The sequence below is a fragment of the Bufo bufo genome, chromosome 4, assembly GCF_905171765.1.
Source record: "Bufo bufo chromosome 4, aBufBuf1.1, whole genome shotgun sequence".
Classification (NCBI taxonomy): domain Eukaryota; kingdom Metazoa; phylum Chordata; class Amphibia; order Anura; family Bufonidae; genus Bufo; species Bufo bufo.
Genome location: NC_053392.1, coordinates 525,362,532 through 525,384,209, shown reverse-complemented (window position 1 = coordinate 525,384,209; position 21,678 = coordinate 525,362,532). Strand labels below are relative to the sequence as shown.

The following is a 21,678-nucleotide window of genomic DNA, read 5'->3' as shown; positions in this document are numbered from 1 at the left end:
TTGGATTTACACCAATAATTTATATCAAATTGTAAAATTACTTATTAAATATAACGGCCCCTTTATACTGCACGACGTTCCGGCAGATTATCGCTAACAAGTGTTCATATGAACGTTCATTAGGAATAATCTGCTGATGTAAAGGTGGCGCTGATTACCCGACAAATGAGCGAAACGCTCGTTCATCAGATAACAGGATCGTTTCTGCAGACTCCTACATCAGCGTTCCAGCTGATCGTTCCGTCGAAACAGCCTCTGGTGCTGGCAGATAATGATTCTGTATGGGGACGAGTGATGGTTTTAGTAATTGTTCCTCCCCATACTGTGGAGGAGATCACTGCGTGATAATGCAGTGGTCTCCTCTATTGACGAGCAGCCGATTGTCAGGAAGGAAACGGTATTCCTATCTGTGTATTTAAAAACATTATAAAATAGTAATCCGAAGTTGGCTTTGGTACTGACTGGTACCTCTGTACCAAAGCAGACTTCAGATTCCTATTTTCGAATGTACACAGATAGGAATACTGGAGTCATTCACCGAAGTCTTCGGGTATACACGGAACCAATACATTTTAATACTGTACGGAAACGGCATTAAAAACGTTGAAGGGGTTGTCCCATTATAACAACTTATCCCGTATCCGTTTTTCATTTTCCTTAAAAAAAAATATAAAAAATTCTCTAGTTTCAGTATTAACTTGCATTAATTTGTGATTTGTTTTTAGATGACTGTGAAGAAAACTCTGTCTAATTTCCGGAGGACGCACCATGATAACTGGCAGGAACACAAGCAGCAATTCACAGATGACCAGTTAGTGGTACTGACCGATCTCCTGGTCTCTCCTTGCTACTATGCATAACAGGTGAGATTTAGTTAGAATTGTGTTTGCAGGCACATGCCGCTCATTTCCATAGCCATACCATGCTCCCTTTTTTCTGTGGGCACACACGATCACATGTCTTGAAGCCTCACATCTGTTTATGCACACATAAGTACCAGGTTTGAAACTTTAAAGAAAATCTATCCCCAGATGTTTGCCACATAGCTGTGGTTCACCTGATTAAAACGCTGTTTGTCTTTTGTTGATCTAAGTCTTTTGGTGCAAAGAGGGTGTCCCTATTGCTCTGGTTGCACCCAAACGCTACTCATTTCTGTGACCACCCCCTCCATGGCCACTTTGCCACTGCCTAGCACTGTCAATCAAAGCAGCCGGGGAGGGGCTTGTGACCCAAACGCTCCTTAAAGTGACCAGTAGATCCATAATATTCATCTTTTCTTCTCTGGTGGTTTAGTCTGTATTTTATTATCATTCTGCCCTTGTACTGGAACCTGGCCCTCCATGTGCTGAGCCTGTGATAGACTTGAGCAGTGCACCCTCCGGCACTTTGTGGGGCTCAGTTCTAAGTATAGGGACCTGCACCTATCAGACATTGGGAACATTTCCTATTAATATGCCCCCAATGTCAAAGATGGGAATACCTCTTTAAGTCATAGGTATCCAGTACCTATGCTTGCCTTTTTACCTTTCCTCTGATCTAAGGCTGGATAGTCTGAGACGCACTCCCAGTGTAAGCATGGGTTTAGGCTTCTGCTCTCCCCCTCCGCACCTACCAGACGTTGGGGGTATACCCTAGCAATATGCCCCGATAACCAAGATGGGAATAACCCTTAGAGTATGATTACTGAGGACATCACTGGAAGTCGTGTTAATGTTTAATGTATAGAAATTTTATTTAACATTGAATAGATAACTTTTTACTATTATTTGATCACTGTAAGGTGGTATTTACTTAAAGGGAGTCTGTCAGCACATTTTCCCCTTTTTAACAGTTCCCATAGCGCTGTAGCCACAACACAGATGATTAAAACGGTACCTTTTGTGGACTTGTAAAACTGCCAAAAACTAACTTTGATGCATATGTAAATGAGGGCTCGCAAGTGCCCAGGGGCGGCGTCCACCACATTGGTGCCCAGGCATCTCTGCCTCTTCGGCTCTTATCCCCGCCCAGCCTCTTCCTCTGCCCGCCCATCTGTTTTCTCTCCCCCTCAGCGAGATCCCGCGCCTGTGCGCTGACTTCCTTGGCCGGGGCATGCGCACTGCGATGCCCATTGCTGGCACGGCATCGCAGTAGCTTATTCGCTTGCGCAGGCTAACGGATCATACAGAGAGGTAAATTTATCTGTATGATCCGTTAGCCGGCGCATGCGCATAAGCTACTGCGATGCCGTACCAGCAATGGGCATCGCAGTGCGCATGCCCCGGCCAAGGAAGTCAGCGCGTAGACGCGGGATCTCGCTGAGGGGGAGAGAAAACAGATGGGCGGGCGGGGATAAGAGGAAGAGGCTGGGCGGGGATAAGAGCCAAAGAGGCAGAGATGCCTGGGCACCAACGCGGTGGACGCCGCCCCTGGGCACTTGCGAGCCCTCATTTACATATGCATCAAAGTTCGTTTTTGGTAGTTTTACAAGTCCACAAAAGCATTTAAAGGGACAGACTCCCTTTAAAGACACTGCTACTTAAAGGGGAATTTCAACCACAGCACTCCACAGAAAAGTACATTTTTTAAATACGTTATCCTTTGGTCACATCTGCATTGAAAATTCCATTACGAATGTCAGACAAAGTAGCATATCCTGCTCACTATTTTTGGTGGGTAAAATGCAGGGATTTGCCAGGTTCGATTTGTTTCCATCATGTAGTGGATCTAGCGAATCTGACATTTTTTATTATTTTTTTTCAATACAGATATGAACAAAGCCTTCCAAGGTATATTAAATGATGCCATTAAAAAAACATGTGCCCCTCAAAAAACAAGCCCTCTTTATGGCTATGATGATGGAATAATACAAAAAAAAAAGTTATGCTGGGAAGGAAAAGAAAAACTCAATTGGATGGGAAGGGGTTAATAACATTAAAGGGGTTTTCCAAGACACTTATTTCAGTATCTGATGGGTGGAGGTCTGACACCCGAGATCCCCACCAATCCTCTGTTTGAGAAGGCAGTGGCGCACCCAGTAGCTCCACAGTCTTCTACATTGTACAGCAGCTGTGTTTGGTATCGCAGCTCAAGCCCATTCACTTCACAGAGGCGGAGCGCCTATACTATGTGACCGATAAAAATTATGTCACATGGCCTAGGCTTAGCTGCAAGAAGGCTGCGGCGCTACTGCCAGTGCCTCCTCCAATAGGTGATAGTGGGGGTCCCTGGTGTCTGACCCCCAACAATCAGATACTCATGACCTTTCCAGAGTGTAGGTCATCAGTTAAAAAAATCTGGGAAAACCCCTTTAAGAAACATGGACTGAATGGTCCTGTATGTGATTATGCAGGGAAATGGGTACAGTGGACCCTGCTTGTACATACCCTAATATGTTAATGCTTTCTTTTCCCAGTGCGCCATTTAAAGGGAAGAATTTGTGTGATGTGAAGGACCGAGGCCCAATTTAGGAGCTGAAGTTTTTGGCATCTAGCCACCCATGTGTGTTTTTTTTTTTTTTTGTGTTTTTTTTGTTTTTTTTGTTTTTTTATCATGGTAGTCCAATAGAAGAAGTGTCTTGGTGATTTTAATGGATGGATGATACTTGTGCTTGAAAACGTTTGATGTATCAGACTACAGAAAGACAATAATTGGCTCCTTTGCCACAAAACACAAGGACTCAATAAGACTTTTTTTTTTTTTTTTTTTTTTAGATGTGTTTAATAAATGTATAAAATGTAGAAACAGTAGTAAAACAAAAATAAGAAAAAAACATTGTACAGGTTGCAACCTTTTACAAGAAATGACCGCATTGGTTTGTAAAGAGCAGACTGCAGACGTTTGAGCTAGGTTTCAGCTTTGTATCGGGCGACATGCCGTATGTTTGTGTTTTTAAATTATTTTGCTCTTAGTTCAACGCACTTACATGGGTTTTATTTAATGTATGCATGTCTGTGTGTACATAGCAGCATGTGTATATCTACACACATAGATATACATACGTACATAACATCTGCATTTTTGCAGCTTTTTTCTGTGCTATACTCCTGTTGCTGATATGTTACTAGGTGACATTTTTAGCAAGGTACTTTATACGTGGAGATAATTCTCATTTTGGCAAACTCATCTTCCCTCTGTAAAGATGTGTACGGTGTTCCTTGAAGGAATGCCGTTATTTTTATTGCCTACCTGCTGAGCAAGTGACCCGGTGATACTTTGAAGCACAGCAGAGACCTAGTGTGGGATTTACCAGCACTCAGCACACAGGTGTAACCACTGTATAGCGTAGTGCCAAATCCGTTCTTTCAATTGTACACTTAGTTTATTTTAAAACCAAATAAACCGATTGTTTCTAACCACTGTTTTTCTTTTATTTGTGTCTCTCTTGCATGCGGGTCTGCAGACTTCACAAAGCATGATCATTTTTATAAAATTTTTGCATAAGTCAATACCGTATTTATCGGCGTATAACACGCACTTTTTCCCCCTGAAAATAGGGGGCAAATCATGTATGCGTGTTATACGCCGATATTCATTGCGCTGTATGAGCCGGGAGAGAGGAGGGGCTGGAGTCCGTAACTAGGGGCGGGGCCCGGTGCAGTCACTGTACTCTTACACCGGGCCCCGCCGCTCACCAAAGTATTTATAAACGTGAATCCTTATCCTGTTATTAAGCTGCCCTCTCCCATGTTCCCATGTCCCCCCTGTATCCCCATAGCGCTTACTTAAGCTTCAATAGCAGGCAGAGCGGACGGCAGCAGTAACGTCACTCACTGACGTCGAGCGCCTGCTCCGCCCCCTTTATGAATGAAGCAGGCGGAGCAGACGCTCGACGTCAGTGAGTGACGTTACTGCTGCCGTCCTCCCTGCCTGCTATGGAAGCGTGTGAATCGTAAGTGCTGTGGGGATACAGGGGAACATGGGAAAATGGGAGAGGGCAGCTTAATAACAGGATAAGGATTCACGTTTATAAATACTTCGGTGAGCAGAGGGCCGGTGTATTGGGGGACACTGTTATGAGGGGGATCTGTGGATGACATATAGCAGTGTCATCCACAGATCCCCCCCATAACAGTTCCATCCACAGATCCCCCCACCCCATAGCAGTACAATTTGAAATTTAATTTTTTTTCCTGAAATTTCCCTTAAAATGAAGGGTGCGTGTTATACGCCAGTGCGTGTTATACGCCGATAAATACGGTACATTTTCTAGAGAAAGTCGCATCCTCTTCAATTCAACAGCTTATATATGGCCTTTCCCTGGTTGCAGGCCCTCTATGAATGTGCAGGAACCTCCTTATTTAAAAGCGTGTCTACAGTAACATAAAGGAGTAATTTATTATAGTGTTTGCCTGTTTTAGTTTAATGTTTCCTATTTTAGACTTTTTTTTTAGGCACATCTACTAATGAAATTGCTTTAGATTCATTTGTGCCTTGTTCTAAATTTGTCAGTTTTAGACTAATTCTGGCACAAATTAGGTTCAAAAACATTCTAATTAGTGATGAGCAAAGCGAGTTTCAGATGCTCGATCTGAAGTCGCTTTGCCGAAAACTTCAGATTAATGCCATACGGATATCCGTCACCGTACAGCATTAAAATGTATGGCCTCCGATGAGGCGAAGTTAGTTATTCGCAAAGTCTTGTAAGACTTTGTTGAATAACTTCTGTATCCAAGTTCGGATGCAAGTTTTAAAATGTTTTTTCAGTTTAAAAATCAAATACCTAAGTTATTCACTGATGTCTCGCAAGACTTCTGGAATAACTGACTTCGCCTCATCGGAGGCTGTACATTTTAATGCTGTACGAAGACTGATCTCCGTACAGCATTAATCCAAAGTTTTGAACAAAGAGACTTCGGATCTAGGATCCAAAGCTTGCTTCGCTCATCACGAATTCAAATTTTTACTCCACTCCAGGGGTGGTGTAGTGCTGCTCGTCTGCTTTGTGTTGGCACGTATGTATATGGCTGCAACTTTTTTATATCTAATATGCGACTTTTTAATTAATGTGCAACTTGTTTTTTATCCAATATGGGACTTTTTTGCTGCACTTTTGCACCTAATTTGTGAGCTGAGCAACAAGTAGTTTGATTGCTCTCGATCCACCTGCGCCCTGATGAGTACAAAGACACCTTGCTTAATTCCTGCTGTGCGACACTTTTAAATACTATGCAAAATAGTGACAGGTTAATATACTACACCGGTCAAATCGCACTCTAAAAAACAGACGAGCGTGATAAATGACCACCAATAGCTGAAGACACATTGAAGAGATGGGAAAGAGGTATATGATGCTGAGGTCTTTCTGCTTTGTGAGGAGCGGAGGAGCAGTCTCTTTAACATGCCTTCACAAAGGGCATATTTAGTAGATAAGAGACCATAGAACTGAAGATTGTAGCCATTAAACCAGGGATGCCCAACCTGCTCTCCTCCAGTTGTTACAAACAAATCCCAGTATGCTTGGACAGCCTACAGCTAATAGGGCATGCTGTGAGTTGTAGTTTTTCAACAGCTGGAGGGCTGCAGGTTGAGCATCCCTGCATTAAAGGGGTTGTCTCACTTCAGCAAATAGCTTTTATCATGTGGAGAAAGTTAATACAAGGCACTTACTAATGTATTGTTGTTGTCCATATTGCTTCCTTTGCTGCCTTGATCAATTTTTCCATCTCATTATACACTGCTCGCTTCCAGGGGTTACGTCCACCACTGCAGTACAGATACAAGGTGACGGGAGGGAAGCTGCTGTGCATGCTTATGCACGCTCCCACAGTGTGCATATCCCTTATGCACATACCCATTTAATTGTACACATGTGATATATGTCAAAAGAGCTGGCCTGTACTGCTGGTGGACAACCACCCTTCCCTCCCCACTCCCACAACCGGACCCTTGTTCTAGGATATTCAGAAGAGCAACACTGGGGAAATAACTTGTTACATTTTCAAACAAAAATTGACTGCTGTAAACAGGAGATCATAAAATTTTCACCTCCATCCATGTCCTGCTTAACCCCTTCTACCCCGGGCCAGTTTTCGCCTTCCTGCCCAGGCTATTTTTTGCAGATCTGGCATGTCAGTTTATGTGGTAATAACTTTGGAACACTTTTATTTATCGGAGATTATTTTCTTGTGACACGTTGTACTTCATGATATTTATAGATTTGAGTCAATATATTTCACCTTTAGGAAAAAATCCCAAATTTACCAAATATTTGGAAAAATTCTCAATTTAAAAAATTTAAATTTCTCTGCTTTTAAAACAGAAAGTGATACCTCATAAAATATTTTTTACTTAACATTCCCCATATGTCTACTTTATGTTGCCATCATTTTGTAAATGTCATTTTATTTTTTTAGGACCTCAGAAGACTTAGAATTTTAGAAGAAATTCTTAAAATCATTTTTTTTTTCCCAAACCTACTTTTAAGGACCAGTTCAGATCTGAAGTCAGTTTGTGGGGCTCACATAGTGGAAACCCCCATAAATGACCCCATTTCAGAAACTACACCCCTCAAGTTACTCAAAACTGATTTTACAAACTTTGTTAACCCTTTAGGTGTTCCACAAGAATTAAAGAAAAATGGAGATGAAATTTCTAAATTAAACTTTTTTGTCAGATTTTCCATTTTAATAAAAAAAAATCTTTAATACATTCAGGGCTAACAGCCAAACAAAATACAATATTTATTAACTGATTCTGCAGTTTACAGAAACGCCCCACATGTGGTCATAAACTGCTGTATGGGCACACGGCATGGCAGAGAAGAAAAGGAGCGCCATATGGTTTTTGGAGGACAGATTTTGCTGGGCTGGTTTTTAGATGCTATGTCCCATTTGAAGCCCCCCTGATGCACCCTTACAGTAGAAACTCCCAAAAAGTAACCCCATTTTGGAAACTAGGGGATAAGGTGCCAGTTTTATTGATACTATTTTGGGGTACATATGATTTTTAATTGCTCTATATTAAGTTTTTTGTGGGGCGAGGTAACCAAAAAATGGCTGTTTTGGCACCTTTTTATTTTTTACAACATTCATCTGACAGGGTAAATCATGTGCTATTTTTATAGAGCAGGTTGTTACTGAAGCAGTGATATCAAATATGTCTACTTTCTTTGTTTCAGTTTTACATAATAAAGCATTTTTGGAAAAAAAAAATGTTTTTGTCTCCATTTTATGAACGCCTTATTTTTTTTATTTTTCTGCTGAACGTCTTGTGCAGGGGCTCGTGTTTTGCAAAAAAAGGTTGGTTTTTATTGGTACATTTTTTGGGTACATATGATTTTTTGATCATTCATTATTACACTTTATGGGGCAAGGTGACCAAAAAATTGGTTGTTTTGGAACAGTTTCTATTTATTTTTACAGCACTCACCAGAGCGATTAGATCATGTGATATTTTTATAGAGCAGATTGTTACGGACATGGCAATTAGAGATGGCCTTGCAGTTCGCCCGGCAGTCGTTTCGCTGCTAACTTTGCGCGTTCACGATTTGCCGAACATGCGAACACATGGCGATGTGTCATGACCCATGACACATCCATCAGGTAGGACAGGACAGCTAAATGAGACATTACAGCACATGGACATATCCCCACCCTATAACACACCAGCAAAACACAGAAAGTAAAATGGCTGTCAGATCGGGTTCTAAGAAGAGGTTGCTTTTTGGTGCAGGGACAGGCTGTTAGGGACACCAAACGCTAGCTAATAGGGCCACAAAAGTCCTTTTACAGACTGGTATAGGTGTGCTATCGATAGGTGTGATATACTGAGGGGTGTGATATACTTATAATATACTTTCTAACATACAAATGCACTATGATATACTTTCTATTGTGCAGCAGTTGTGTGCGGTTCTACTGCGATACCGCAGCTATATAGAGGGACAAGCGCTATTGGAACAACTATTTGCAATGGTTGTGATATACCTGTTGCCCCCCAAAAAACTGATTGAGGCGTGTGATATACCTGCTTCCACAAAATACTGATTGACGGCTGCGATATACCTGTTGCCCCAAATAAACAGGGTGGTGTAATATAACCGTTGTGGCAAAAAAAAATTGAGGGGTGTGATATACCTGCTTCCACAAAATACTGATTAAGGGGTTTGATATACCTGCTTCACAAAATACTGATTGAGGGCTGCGATATACCTGCTTCCACAAAATACTGATTAAGGGGATTGATATACCTGTTTCCACCAAGTATTGATTGAGGCCTGCAATATACCTGCTTCCACAAATACTGTTCTTCTCTAGGCACAGGGTTCCGCAGGGGTGGTAGGTTTCGGGGAGGTGCACCAGGCCGGAGCCTAAGTGGGAAGTTGGAGAAGGCGCATGCGATTACTTCAAAGGACACCAGAATTGGTTGAGTGGCTCATTCAGCCTTCCGCTTCTGCACTCTCCTCATCCTCCATATCTGCACACTTCTCACTCTCTGCTGTGAGGAGACACCACCACCACAGCACCTCCACTCCAGGCAGAGGAATTATTTTCCCATCCATTTCCAGACCTTACCAATGCGCAGACATTCTTGACATAGGATGAGGAAGAGGAGATGGCAACGGCTGCCACCCAGCGGTCTGACGACAGTACCCACATCAGCCCAAGGAGGGAGGTCCCCGCTGTTGCTGCCTACTCTGAGATCTCAAATATCAGTGGTGGTGAAGGTGATGACGTGTCGATGGACGTCACGTGGGTGCCCACAAGAGAGGTAAAGGAGGGGAGTTCAGAGGGAGAGACGGAGAAGCAGGCAGGGCGCAGGAGGCCAAATGTATCCGGAGCGAGCCATCCACCATGCATGGTCCCTTCTGGCGCTCCCAGGATGCTGGAAGATGGCTCTGCAGTGTGGGCTTTTTTTTAACGTGTCAGCTGCTAACAATAGTGCTGCCATCTGCAGCCTGTGCTGTCAACGCATAAGTCACGATAAGCCCAACACTCACCTAGGGACGACCGCCTTAACCCCTTCAGGACACAGCCTTATTTCACCTTAAGGACCAGGCCATTTTTTGCAAATCTGACCAGTGTCAATTTATGTGGTGATAACTTTAAAACGCTTTTACTTAGCCAAGCCATTCTGAGATTGTTTTTTCGTCACATATTGTACTTCATGACACTGGTAAAATAGAGTAAAAAAAAAATACAAAATTTACCAAAATTTTGGAAACATTTGCAAATTTCTAACTTTCAATTTCTCTACTTCTACAATACATAGTAATAACTCCAAAAAAAAGTTATTCATTTACATACCCCATATGTCTACTTCATGTTTGGATCATTTGGGGAATGCCATTTTATTTTTTGGGGACGTTACAAGGCTTAGAAGTTTAGAAGCAAATCTTGGAAATTTTCAAAAACCTATTTTTTTAGGGACCAGTTCAGGTTTGAAGTCACTTTGTGAGGCTTACATAATAAAAACTACCCAAAAATGACCCCATTTTAGAAACTACACCCCTCAAGGTATTCAAAACGGATTTTACAAACATTGTTAACCCTTTAGGTGCTCCACAAGAGTTATTGGCAAATGGAGATGAAATTTCAGAATTTAATTTTTTTTGCCAATTTTTCCATTTTAACCCAATTTTTCCATTTTAACCCATTTTTTCCACTAACAAAACAAGGGTTAACAGCCAAACAAGACTGTATCTTTATTGCCCTGACTCTGCCGTTTACAGAAACACCCCATATGTGGTCGTACACTACTCTACGGCCACACGGCGGGGTGTAGAGGGAAAGGAGCGCCGAGTGGGTTTTGGGGGGCTGATTTTTATGGACCGGTTTATTTACAGTGTCCTATTTCAAGACCCCCTGATGCACCCCTACAGTAGAAACTCCATTATGGAATCTACGGGATAAGGTGGCGGTTTTTTGGGGACTATTTTTAGGGTACATATGTTTTTTGGTTGCTCTATATTACATTTTTGTGAGGTAAGGTTACCAAAAATTGAAATTCTGAAATTTCATCTCCATTTGCCATAAACTGTTGGAACACCTAAAGGGTTCATAAAGTTTGTAAAATCAGTTTTAAATACCTTAAGGGGTGTAGTTTCTTAGATGGGGTCACTTTTAGGGAGTTTCTACTCTAGGGGGGCTTCTAAAGGGACATGGTGTCAATAAAAAAAAAGCCATCAAAATCGGCCTTCCAGAAACCATGTCGGTCCTTTCCTTTTGCGCCTCCCTTTTACTGATACAGCAGTTTACAACCACAAATGTGGCGTTTCTGTAAACTGCAGTATCAGGGTAATAAATATTAAGTTTTGTTTGGCTGTTAACCCTTGGTTTTTACCGGAAACGACGGATTGAAATGGGAAAAGTGCCAAAAATGTTTCTTTTGGCACCATTTTTTATATATTTTTTGGACTGTGTTAATCTGGGGGGTTAGGTCATATTTTTACAGAGGAGATTATTACAGACGCGGCAATACCTAATAAGTCTATTTTTTTACAATTATTTAGGTTTTAGACTATTTATTCTTTTTGGATACAAAAAAATAAATTTTTTGTATCTCTATAGTCTTTTCAGCTGATTGTATTAGGTAGGGGCTAATTTTTTGCGGGATGAGGGGACGGCTTTATTGGCACTATTTTGGGGGCTATATGACTTTTTGATCGCTTGCTATTACACAGTTTTTTTGGTTTTACCGTGTTAATCTGGGGAGTTAGGGGTATATTTACAAAGGAGATTATTACAGACGCTGCGCTACCTAGTAAGTCTACTTTTTATTTTTTTTAGTTCTACAAAAAATTTTTTTTTTTGCTGTCTCAAGTCTGAGAACCATAGTTTTTTTTGAATAGTCAGTGGTGAAGGTGATTATAAATTTAGAACTCCATGGAAGTGTGGTACTCCCTGAAGCAACTAATAACGCAGAGGCCTGGATGATCGGGGCACGTGTCACATTGAGTAGTGGTGTCCTTCCGTATCCCCCTCCTGCGACACACTCTGCATTTTTCGGGGGTTCGTCCCTTCTTTCCAGTATGGGGGACCACACCTGGAAAGTGTTGGCCAGGGACGATCCGGGCGCCTCCAATTCCTGAGGTACTCCCACCTGCTCTTTCCCGGTCAGAAAAGATTAGGGTCTTGAGGACTGCCTCATAGAACTGGAGGAATGTCCCTGTGTTGCCAGCACTATGGAACAGTACAAAAGAGTTGTACATGGCAACCTGCACCAAGTAGACCGCAACTTTTTTGTACCATGCCTTGGTTTTGCGCATGGCGTTATATGGCTTGAGGACTTGATCAGAGAGATCAACTTCTCCCATATACCGATTGTAGTTGACGATACAATCAGGCTTGAGGACCGTTGCTGCGGTACCTCGCACAGGGACAGGGGTGATGCAGTTATCGTGAATTGTGGACAGTACAAGGACATCCCTCTTGTCCTTATATCTGCCCAGCAGCAGGTTTCCACTGGTAAGGGCACGGGTCTCGCCCCTGGGGATAGGTACCTGGAGGGGGTAGGCAGGGAGGCCACGCTGATTTTTCGCACGCTTCCACAAGCGAACGTGGATCTGGCGGCGAGGGACTGAAACAAGGGGATACTAGTATAAGTTATCCACGTATAGGTGGTAACCCTTATCTAGCAGTGGGTGCATAAGGTCCCACACAAGTTTCCCGCTAACACCCAGAGTGGGGGGACATTCTGGGGGTTGAATACGGGAATCTCGTACACATGAAACTTGTAAGTGTACCCTGAGGTACTCTAGCAAAGTTTGTACAGCTTCACGCCATACCTCGCCCGCTTTGAGGGAACATACTGGCGGAAAATGAGTCTCCCCTTGAACGCAATGAGAGACTCATCAACCGCGACCTCCCTTCCAGGTACATAGGCCTCCATGAATTTGGCCCCAAAGTGATCGATGACCGGCCGTATCTTATACAGACGGTCATAGGCAGGATCACCTTGGGGGGGACATGCTGCATTATCTTCATAATGCAGGCATTTACGGATGGCCTCAAATCGGGAACGTTTCATGGCCATACTGCAGAGTGGGGTCTGGTCCCCACTCCAGTACAGCCTGACACTGGGCTTTTTCACTAGGCCCATATGCAGCACGAGGCCCCAAAATGTCCTCATCTCGGCTGCACTGACCGGCGTCCAGCCACGAGGCCTAGCCAAAAACGAGCCTGGGTGTTGAGCGACGAACTGTTGGGCGTACAGGTTCGTCTGCTCCACCATCAGGTTTACCAGTTCCTCACTGAAAAAAAGACTGAAAAAGTCGTATTCAGTGAAGCCCACTGTGTAAATCTGGATTCCTGATTCACCAACAAAATCAGGAATTGCGGGCTCAAAGTTCTCTGGGGTACACCAGACAAGTCCACCTGCAGGGGGCTCAGGTGGACTCGGCGCATGCAAAGAAAAAAAAAAAAAAACTTGCAGCCCCAAAAAGTGTGTGTGGGGGGGGGGGGAGGGGCAAGCTGCAGCACCCCTGGGGGGGGGGGGGGGGGGGTCTAGGGTCACAGCTAACTGCTGTGGACCCCAGACACCTTTTTTGCCTAATCTAACCCTAAACTTGCCCTAACTACCCCTGCCTACACCTCCCACTACCTGCCTGTCCCTGCCTCCTAACGTTGATGGCACCAAAAACTCACAAGTCGGCGATCTCCTGCTGCTCTCTCCGCTTCACGGACCGGAATGAGGGAGGAGAGCAGCGGCGGAGATTCAAACTTGCCGTGCTTTGCCCACATGCCGCATGGGGACCAATCGCAGGTGATCCTGAGAGGTGGCGTGATCGCCACCTCACAGGATCGCAGGACGGTGATTGGTGGTGTATAATCACACCACCGATCACCGTCCTTTTCGGGTTATCGTGGCATCAAAGACCCGAATAACCCGGAAACGCAGAAAACCGCAGGTCTGAATTGACCTGCGGTTTTCTGCGATCGCCGACATCGGGGGGTCACAAGACCCCCTGGGCATTGGTACAGAGTGCCTGCCGGATGATTTCGGCAAGCATTTGGTTCCGATCACCGCAGGCGGCTCTGCGGTGATCGGAAATTCTCAGGACGTACCGGTACGCCCTGTGTCCTGAAGAGGTTAAGAAGGCACCTGGCCTCCCATTACCGAGCCCAGTGGGAACAACGACGTCAAAAGCCACACTCCCGGCGCTCCACGTCCTGCCTCTCCTCCTCTCTCCTCCCATTTGTCCTCCACTCCACCGTGCCGTCGTCGCGTTCATCTGGCAGAAGGTAGGCTTCCGTGGCCCAAATAACTTTTACTGCCCACTGGGTAAACCTTCTGACGGCAGTCAAGCATGTAACCCGTGGCTCCCGTGTGGATTTGGTGTTACCGCCACGGATTGCATGCCTGCCTCTTCTTCTCCTCCTACTCCATCCTCTGTCTCCTCGGCTGACTCCTCCTCTTCCGCTGCGCCACCCAAGCCCCCCAGAACCTATTCGACGTGCCAGGTGAGACGTTGCCATGCTGTGCTGTGGCTGTTGTGCTGGAATCCAAGAGCCACACCGGTCCTGCACTGCTTTCAGATCTGCGGTCACAGGCAGATCAGTGGCTAACCCCGCTCAATTTGACAGTTGGTAAAGTGGTGTGTGACAACGATGCTTATCTGCTGAGCACACAAACAGGGCAAAATGACACACGTGCCGTGCATGGCACACGTCCTGAACTTAGTTGTGCAGCGATTCGTTGCCAAATACCCCGGGGTCCAGGACGTCTTGCGGCAGGCCAGGAAAATCTCTGGACATTTTAGATCTTACACGGCCATGGCTCGCCTTGCTGACGTTCAGCGGCGACACCACCTGCCCATCAGACGTCTGATATGTGACAGCCCGATGCGCTGGAACTCCACCTTGTATATGCTTGATAGGCTGCTCCAGCAGCAACGTGCCGTTAATGACTACCGGTACGAACTCTGCAGCAGGACAGGTTCTGGGAGCTTGGTTTCTTTTCACCGCGCCAGTGACTGCTCATGTGCGACGCATGCAGACTTCTGTGGCCATTTGATGAGATCACCAAACTGGTCAGTCACAGCCAGGGCGCCATCAGTGACATCATACCTTATGCCTTCTTTCTGGGGTGTGCATTGCATCGTGTCATTGATCAAGCCGTCGAGGAGCAGGAGCTGGAAGATGAGGAAGTAGCAATGCTGAATGAATTCCAAGGGGGGGCTACTCCTTCTGAGACAAGTCAGCAGGAGTCTGAAGAGGAGTAAGAGGAGGATAGTGGCTGGGGGGAGGAGGAGCAAGAAGAGCAGGCTTTGAGGGGGACTTTAAACTTTTTGGGGATCCCTAGTGTTGTCCGTGGCTGGGGGGAGGAGACAGAGGACGACATTCTACTGGGCGGTGAGCAGGAGCCAGGGCGCTCCACCACTTCCAATTTAGTGCAAATGGGGGCCTTCATGCTCCAGTGTTTGAAGAGGGAACACCGTATAAAAAGCATAAAGGGCAAGGACCAGTACTGGGTGGCAACATACTTAGACCCACTGTACAAACACAAAATGGCTACATGTTACCAGCATCACAGAGGGCTGGCAGAATGCAGTATTTCAATGCATTGCTGCGAGAGATGCTGCATTCTGCTGTTGTGGGCGCTGGCAGAGAAATTTCCACCCACAGCGAAACAGGTGTGGGTACCAATCCTACCGCGCCTGCAAGAAAAGGGCGGTTTGAAGATGTGTTGGTCACTTCGGATATCAGATTATTTTTGCAGTCAACCCATCGACAGCCGCCCTCTGGATCCAGCCTCAGGGAATGCCTAGACCGACAGGTGTCCGACTACATCGGGTTAACAGCCAATGTGGACGCTCTGAGAAGCGAGGAACCTCTGGACTACTGGGTGTACAGGCTTGACCTGTGGCCAGAGCTGGCAATATTTGCCATGGAACTCTTGACTTGCCCCTCATCGAGTGTCCTGTCCGAAAGGACGTTCAGCGCAGAAGGGTGGATCGTGACCGATAAGCGTACTCGCTTAGCTCACGACAGTGTGGACTACCTCACATTTCTAAAAATGAATGATTCATGGATCTCTGAGGAATTCAACACCTGTGACGACCACGTGTAATTGAATTTCCTCATGCCAGGCCACCCATATTCGCCACCACCCAGAACAAAGAATGGTCCTTGTCTCATGTATATACAGCGGCATAAAAGGCCTTTTCTGTCCGGTGAATGCCTAATTATTGGGGCCTCTACTCCAGTGCCCTACAGTAAAACTTTTATCCAGTTTAGGAACGTACAAGGGGTCGTCATTAATGGCAAGTATGTGTCACCGAGGTTCCTGGCCTTGGTGAAGTCACAGCCTGTATTTTCATGTGCCGGTGGCCGCTAATGCTGATTGACAATTTTGCTATTTAGTATGGCTGTAAATAGCTGATCTGAGACGGCTCTTATTGGGAGTAGTCAAAGTGCAGGGTGGGTGACTAATCCCTACATGCCAAGTCGGGTTTTGACAGCACCTGACTATCCTTAAAAAGGCAGCTGGGCTCAGCAGCAGAGAACACTCTGTCCTGGGTTGAAAAGCTGAGACCTGTGTGTTGGGAGAGCAGGCCACCTAAAGCCTGCATTTAGACTGCTGGAGGCAGAACCACCGACAAGGTGACGTTTTTTGTTATGCATGAACTTTCTACTCAGTGTGAACAAACCCCAACCCTGCATAGAGTGTTTTTTGTTTGACCTTATGTGTGAATAAACAGACATTTGAATTACGAACTTGTACTTTGCCTCTGTGCTGCACTCGCTTATCCCAACTACCAGAGAGAATCCCCACAATTGGTGGAGGATGCGGGCAAATACAGTGAGGCAGGCGTGAAGGCCGAAATATTTTTGTTTTCCCGGGCACAGTTTTATGTCTTACATCAAACCAGCGAGATTACAACCCGTGTCTCTCGATAAAATGGAAGCTGTCATGAAAGCCTGGTTTTTTTTATTTTTTGAGTGATTTTCTTATGTAGGTGCTCATTTTTTGCGGAATGAGGTGACAGTTTTATTGGTACCATTTTGTTGGACATATGCCTTTTTGATCACTTGATGTTGCACTTTTTCTAATGTAAGGTGACAAAAAAGGCTTTTTTTACACAGTGTTTTTTTTATTTTTATGGTGTTTATCGGACAGGGTGGATATATTTATAGAGCCAGTCATTACAGATGCGGTGATACCTAATATGTGTGTTTTTTTTCCTTTTTTTTCTATTTTTTTATTATAAAATCAGGGAAAAGGGGCGTTTTTTTCATTTTTTTTACTTGAAACTTTATTTTTTTTTATTAAAAATATTTTTTTGCTTTTTTTTTAAACTTTATTTTTGTCCCACTGTGGGACTTTAACTTTTGAGGGTCTGATCCCCTTTGCAATGCATTACAATAAAACTGTATTGTAATGCATTGCCTGTTAGTGTATAACACTGAGTAATACACTAACAGGTTGCCTAGAAAACAAGCTTAGGGCTGGATCTCCTCAGCCCCCGTAGAAGGCAGGTCCCGATGCCGTGCAAGGCATTGGGCAGCCTGTGCTCCCTCACCCGCTGCATGCACATTCTATGCCGCGGTCAGCACTGACCGCGGCATAGAAGGGGTTAATCCGCAGGCATCTGCTTTTACAGCGATGCCGGCGGATACAGCAGGGGCCCGGCTATCAGTGACTGCCGGGCCCCTGCAGTGATCGGGCGTGCACCACTTCGGTGCCCGCCCGATCACCATGATGTAATAGTACCTCAAAATGCCGCAAGTTACTTGCCGCCATGACGTACTATTAAGTCATATGTCGGGAAGGGGTTAAGAGCATCTGTCAGCAGATTTGTACCTATGAAAATGGGTGACCTGTTACATCTGCACTTGGCGGCTGAAGGCATCTGTGTTGGTCCCATGTTCATATGTGCCCGCATTGCTGAGGAAAATGATGTTTTAATATATGCAAATGAGGCTCTCGGAACAACGGGGGCGTTATCATTACACCTAGAGGCTCAGCTGTCTCTGCAACTGCTGCGCCCTCTGCACTTTGATTGACAGGGCCAGGTGTGATGATGTTTTCACTGCCTGGCCCTGTCAAAGCAGAGAGGGCGCAGCAGTTGCAGAGAGAGCTGAGCCTCTAGGTGTAACAGCAACGCCCCTGGCTCAACTCTGGAGATCACAGGCTGAAATCAGGTATGCCCCCCCCTTGTGCCCCGATGCTCCTTTTGTGTCCTTGATGCCGCCTGTGCCCCTGATTCCCCTTCTTGCCCCCTGCACCATTACGTGTGAAGATGGTGGCAGCCCAGTAAGTGAGCCGCCGCCACCATCAGCAGCAGGTGTCTGCTGTAACATACAGCTGACACTCTGCTGCAGCAGCCGAGATTGGTGCTGGCACTGATCCCAGATGCTAAAACCCTTACATGCCACATTCAGTAGCAACAGCTAATGTAAGGCCAATGGTTGCCATGGAAGCCATACGCCTTACAAAGGCAACCAGGCTTGCCATGTACCCAAGCCTAAAATTGACAGTACTGTCCACTGCAAAAGGTGACTATTGTAGTGTACAGTATAGCCATCAGACCCACTGGATCTTGAAGTGGGACTTGACTAAAAAAAAAAAAAAAAATTAAAGGGGTAATCTCATCATGGACATGATGCCCCAAATGTCTGATAAGTGCAAGTCCCACCTCTGTAGAAATGAATGGAGGGTGGTTTTGCATGCGTGGTCCGCCATGCGGCACTTTGCAGGCTCGGTTCTAAGTACAGACATGGGTCCTAGAGGTGGTAACCGCAGCTATCAGACATTGATGTCCCCAATGTCCAAGATGGGAATAACTTTCTAATAAAAATATCAATTAACATTTTTTCCCATATTTGCTCATTTAGAATTAATTAAAAAATGAAAATATAAACTACACTTAATTGGTATCACCGCGTTTGTAATGAACGGACGGAATAGCTGTTTTTGTCATATCGCCTAAAAGAAATGAATAAAAAGTGATCAAAAAGTCATATGTAGCTCAAAATGGGACCAATAAAAACTACAACCCATCCCACAAAAACCAAGCACTCACACAACTACATTGGCAAAAAAATAAAAATGTTATGGATGATGGTATATGGCCATGCAAAATATAACTTATTTTTAATACAAAAGTGATTTTATGCAAAAAAAAGTAGTAAAACATAAACAAACTATATAAATTTGGTATCGCCATAACCGTATCGACCCACAGAATAAAATTATCATATATATCCCATGAGGAACCCCATAAAAAAACACAGAGAATTGCAATTTTCGCCCACCTCACCTCCTTAAAAATGGTATAAAAAGCGATCAAAAAGTCATTTGTACCCCAAAATGGTACAAAACAAAAATACAGCTTGTCCTGCAACAAACAAGCCCTCACACAGCTCAGTTAAAAAAATAAAGTATATATATATATTATTTCAGACAATCACATGTTAGAAAATCCCGATGCCACTCTTTCCCTTCTGAATGCCGTTGTGCACCCAAACAGCATTTTACGATGGGGTGTTGTCTTATTCAGGAAAAAATGCATAACAAATTGTGGGGTGCTTTTTCTCCTGTTACGCCTTGTGAAAATTAAAAATGTGTTCTATTTGAAATAAAATGTAACTTTTCAAAAAAGTTGTCACTTTTTGGGGGTTTCCTTTCTAGGGGTACCTCAGGGTCAGTAGCGTAGCTAGAAATAACTGGGACCTACTGAATATTTTTGAATGGGGCCCCCCTTTACCCGGTAATTTTTTCGCAACCTCTTCCTTTCATGCCGCCCCCATTCCTGTGGCTAGTAAAGATCGCTCTCTCAGACCAGGCCCGGCAACTGTTCCATCAGTTTTATACGCTGTCTATACTGTAACTGTATATAATTTCATTGTGTAATACTGTTGAGGGGGCCCTGACAAAAGCTTTTAGTCCTCCTGGATGGGCCCCTTCGGGGTCAGGGCCCCAAAGCAGCTGCTTCCCCTATAGTTACACCCCTGCTCAGGGTCTCTTCAAATGTCACATGGCACTTGAAAACCATTCCAGCAAAATCTGCCCTCCAAAAACAACATTGCGCTCTTGTCTTTCTGAGCCCTGCAGTGTGTCCATGAAGAGATTTACGACCACATGGAACACCTAAAGGGTTAACAAAGTTTGTAAATTTAGTTTTGAATAATATTAGGGGTGCAGTTTCAAAAATTGGGTCATTTTTGGGCGTTTTCTATTATGTAAGCCCCTTTAAGTCACTTCAAAACTGAACTGGTCCTTAAAAAAATTGTTTAGAATTTTTGTTTTTGAAAATTTAAAAAATTGCTTCTAAAATTTTAAGCCTTCTAACATCCTAAAAAAAAAAAATGACATTTACAAAATAATGCCAATATAAAGGGGCACACTTATTAAGACCACTTCCTTGCTGTATTACATTTAGACCATTTTCTACGGCTAAAACAGGTGTAGAAAATGGTAAATGATAATGCAGAAAGGAATAGGACATGTTCTATATTTTTGCGGGGCGACGGAACGGACATACGAATGCAGACAGTACACGGTGTGCTGTCCCTATCTTTTGCGGCCCTCTTTGAAATGAATGGGTCTGCATCTGACCCGCAAAAAATGTAAAACTATAATGAATAAAAAAAATAACAAACTATATATCCTATATATCCCCATATATCAAAACGACTGTTATGGAAAGGAGGGATAACAAATAGGTATTTTAGTTGAACTATGTGCTATTAATAAATAAAGCTAAAATAAAAATGACAAAAATAAATCCCATGTATTACCAAAAGAAGGTGCAAAAATTATTTACATTACCGAATAGGAAATAAAAAAGTTATTTCTTTCAAAGATGCATGTACCAGTAAAAAAAACTGTGGCCTGGTCTGTTACTGGTTAATCATCTCGAACAACCCCTTTTAAGCTTAATAATGGTATGAAGGCCTGTAATGTCCTCTCAGATACTTGACTAAGTCCTGATTCTGTAAAATCTAATGATTGGATGTGGTTACGTGTGCAGTAACGGAGATTAGGCTACCTGCTCTCTAGCTGAAACACTCTGCTCTCTTGACATCTCATCTACTTCATCTGTGCCAAAGGGCAGTAATAATGAAAGTGAGTGATATTTTTAAAAGAGAACATTAACACCCAATGTGACAAGTGTGAAATGAGTTTATCATGACATGCTGAGTCTAAATATAATGTGCAACTAAAGTAACGTTTTTTGGTTCCTGTTAGATGCACAGTGCGCTCATTTATAATATTCACCATATGTTCTATACATGTGGGGTCCGTTATTTGCTCTTTAATCTAGATATTAAATGCCTATTGGAATCACCTTTCAGAATGATATTTAAAAAAATCTATTTTTTTCTTTTCTTTTTATTTAGAATTTAGAAATTATTGACCTTCATGCATAAAGGGGTCATCCCACAAATTTAAAACTCTTTTTTTTTTTTCATATCACGGACCTGTTATTTTGAGCATCCATTTTTGTCAGTTCTGTTAAAAAGTCCTGTCTAAAATAAAGGAACTCTAAAAGGAACTGACACAAACTGATCATAACCGATTTTCAAAAAAAGAAGGATGAGTTATTTTTAGTGCTGACTGAGCATAACTGATGCTTAAAGTAACAGATCTGTTTTTTGGGGTATTCTTTCTGTTCTGGTGGATCAGAAGAATGGAAAAAAAATGGTGATGTGAATGCGCCCTTAGGGCTTATTCAGACGGTCATATGCTGTCCGCAAAAATGCAGATCTGTTTTTTTGGTGGATTAGATGCAGACCTTTTCACTTGTCAGTG

The 21,678-nt window shown here is 43.8% G+C and overlaps 1 protein-coding gene and 1 long non-coding RNA gene across 4 annotated transcripts in view; one reads left to right on the top strand and one right to left on the bottom strand.

The window, feature by feature from the left end:
- The window catches only part of PSME4 (proteasome activator subunit 4), a 168,003-nt gene extending 163,669 nt beyond the window's left edge, over window positions 1–4,334 (top strand). For all 3 annotated transcript variants that reach the window (XM_040429740.1, XM_040429738.1, XM_040429739.1), the window contains 2 exons: window positions 726–863; window positions 3,395–4,334. In XM_040429740.1, the coding sequence (XP_040285674.1) occupies window positions 726–860 (135 nt within the window). In that variant the 3' untranslated portion in view covers window positions 861–863; window positions 3,395–4,334. The remainder of the gene's footprint in view (window positions 1–725; window positions 864–3,394) is intronic.
- On the bottom strand, window positions 58–17,884 carry LOC120998870. The gene is made up of 3 exons (XR_005778496.1): window positions 17,742–17,884; window positions 10,470–10,479; window positions 58–67 (listed from the first exon to the last, which is right to left on the bottom strand). It is a non-coding gene; the product is annotated as an uncharacterized LOC120998870 (long non-coding RNA).
- Window positions 17,885–21,678: the final 3,794 nt, after the last annotated feature.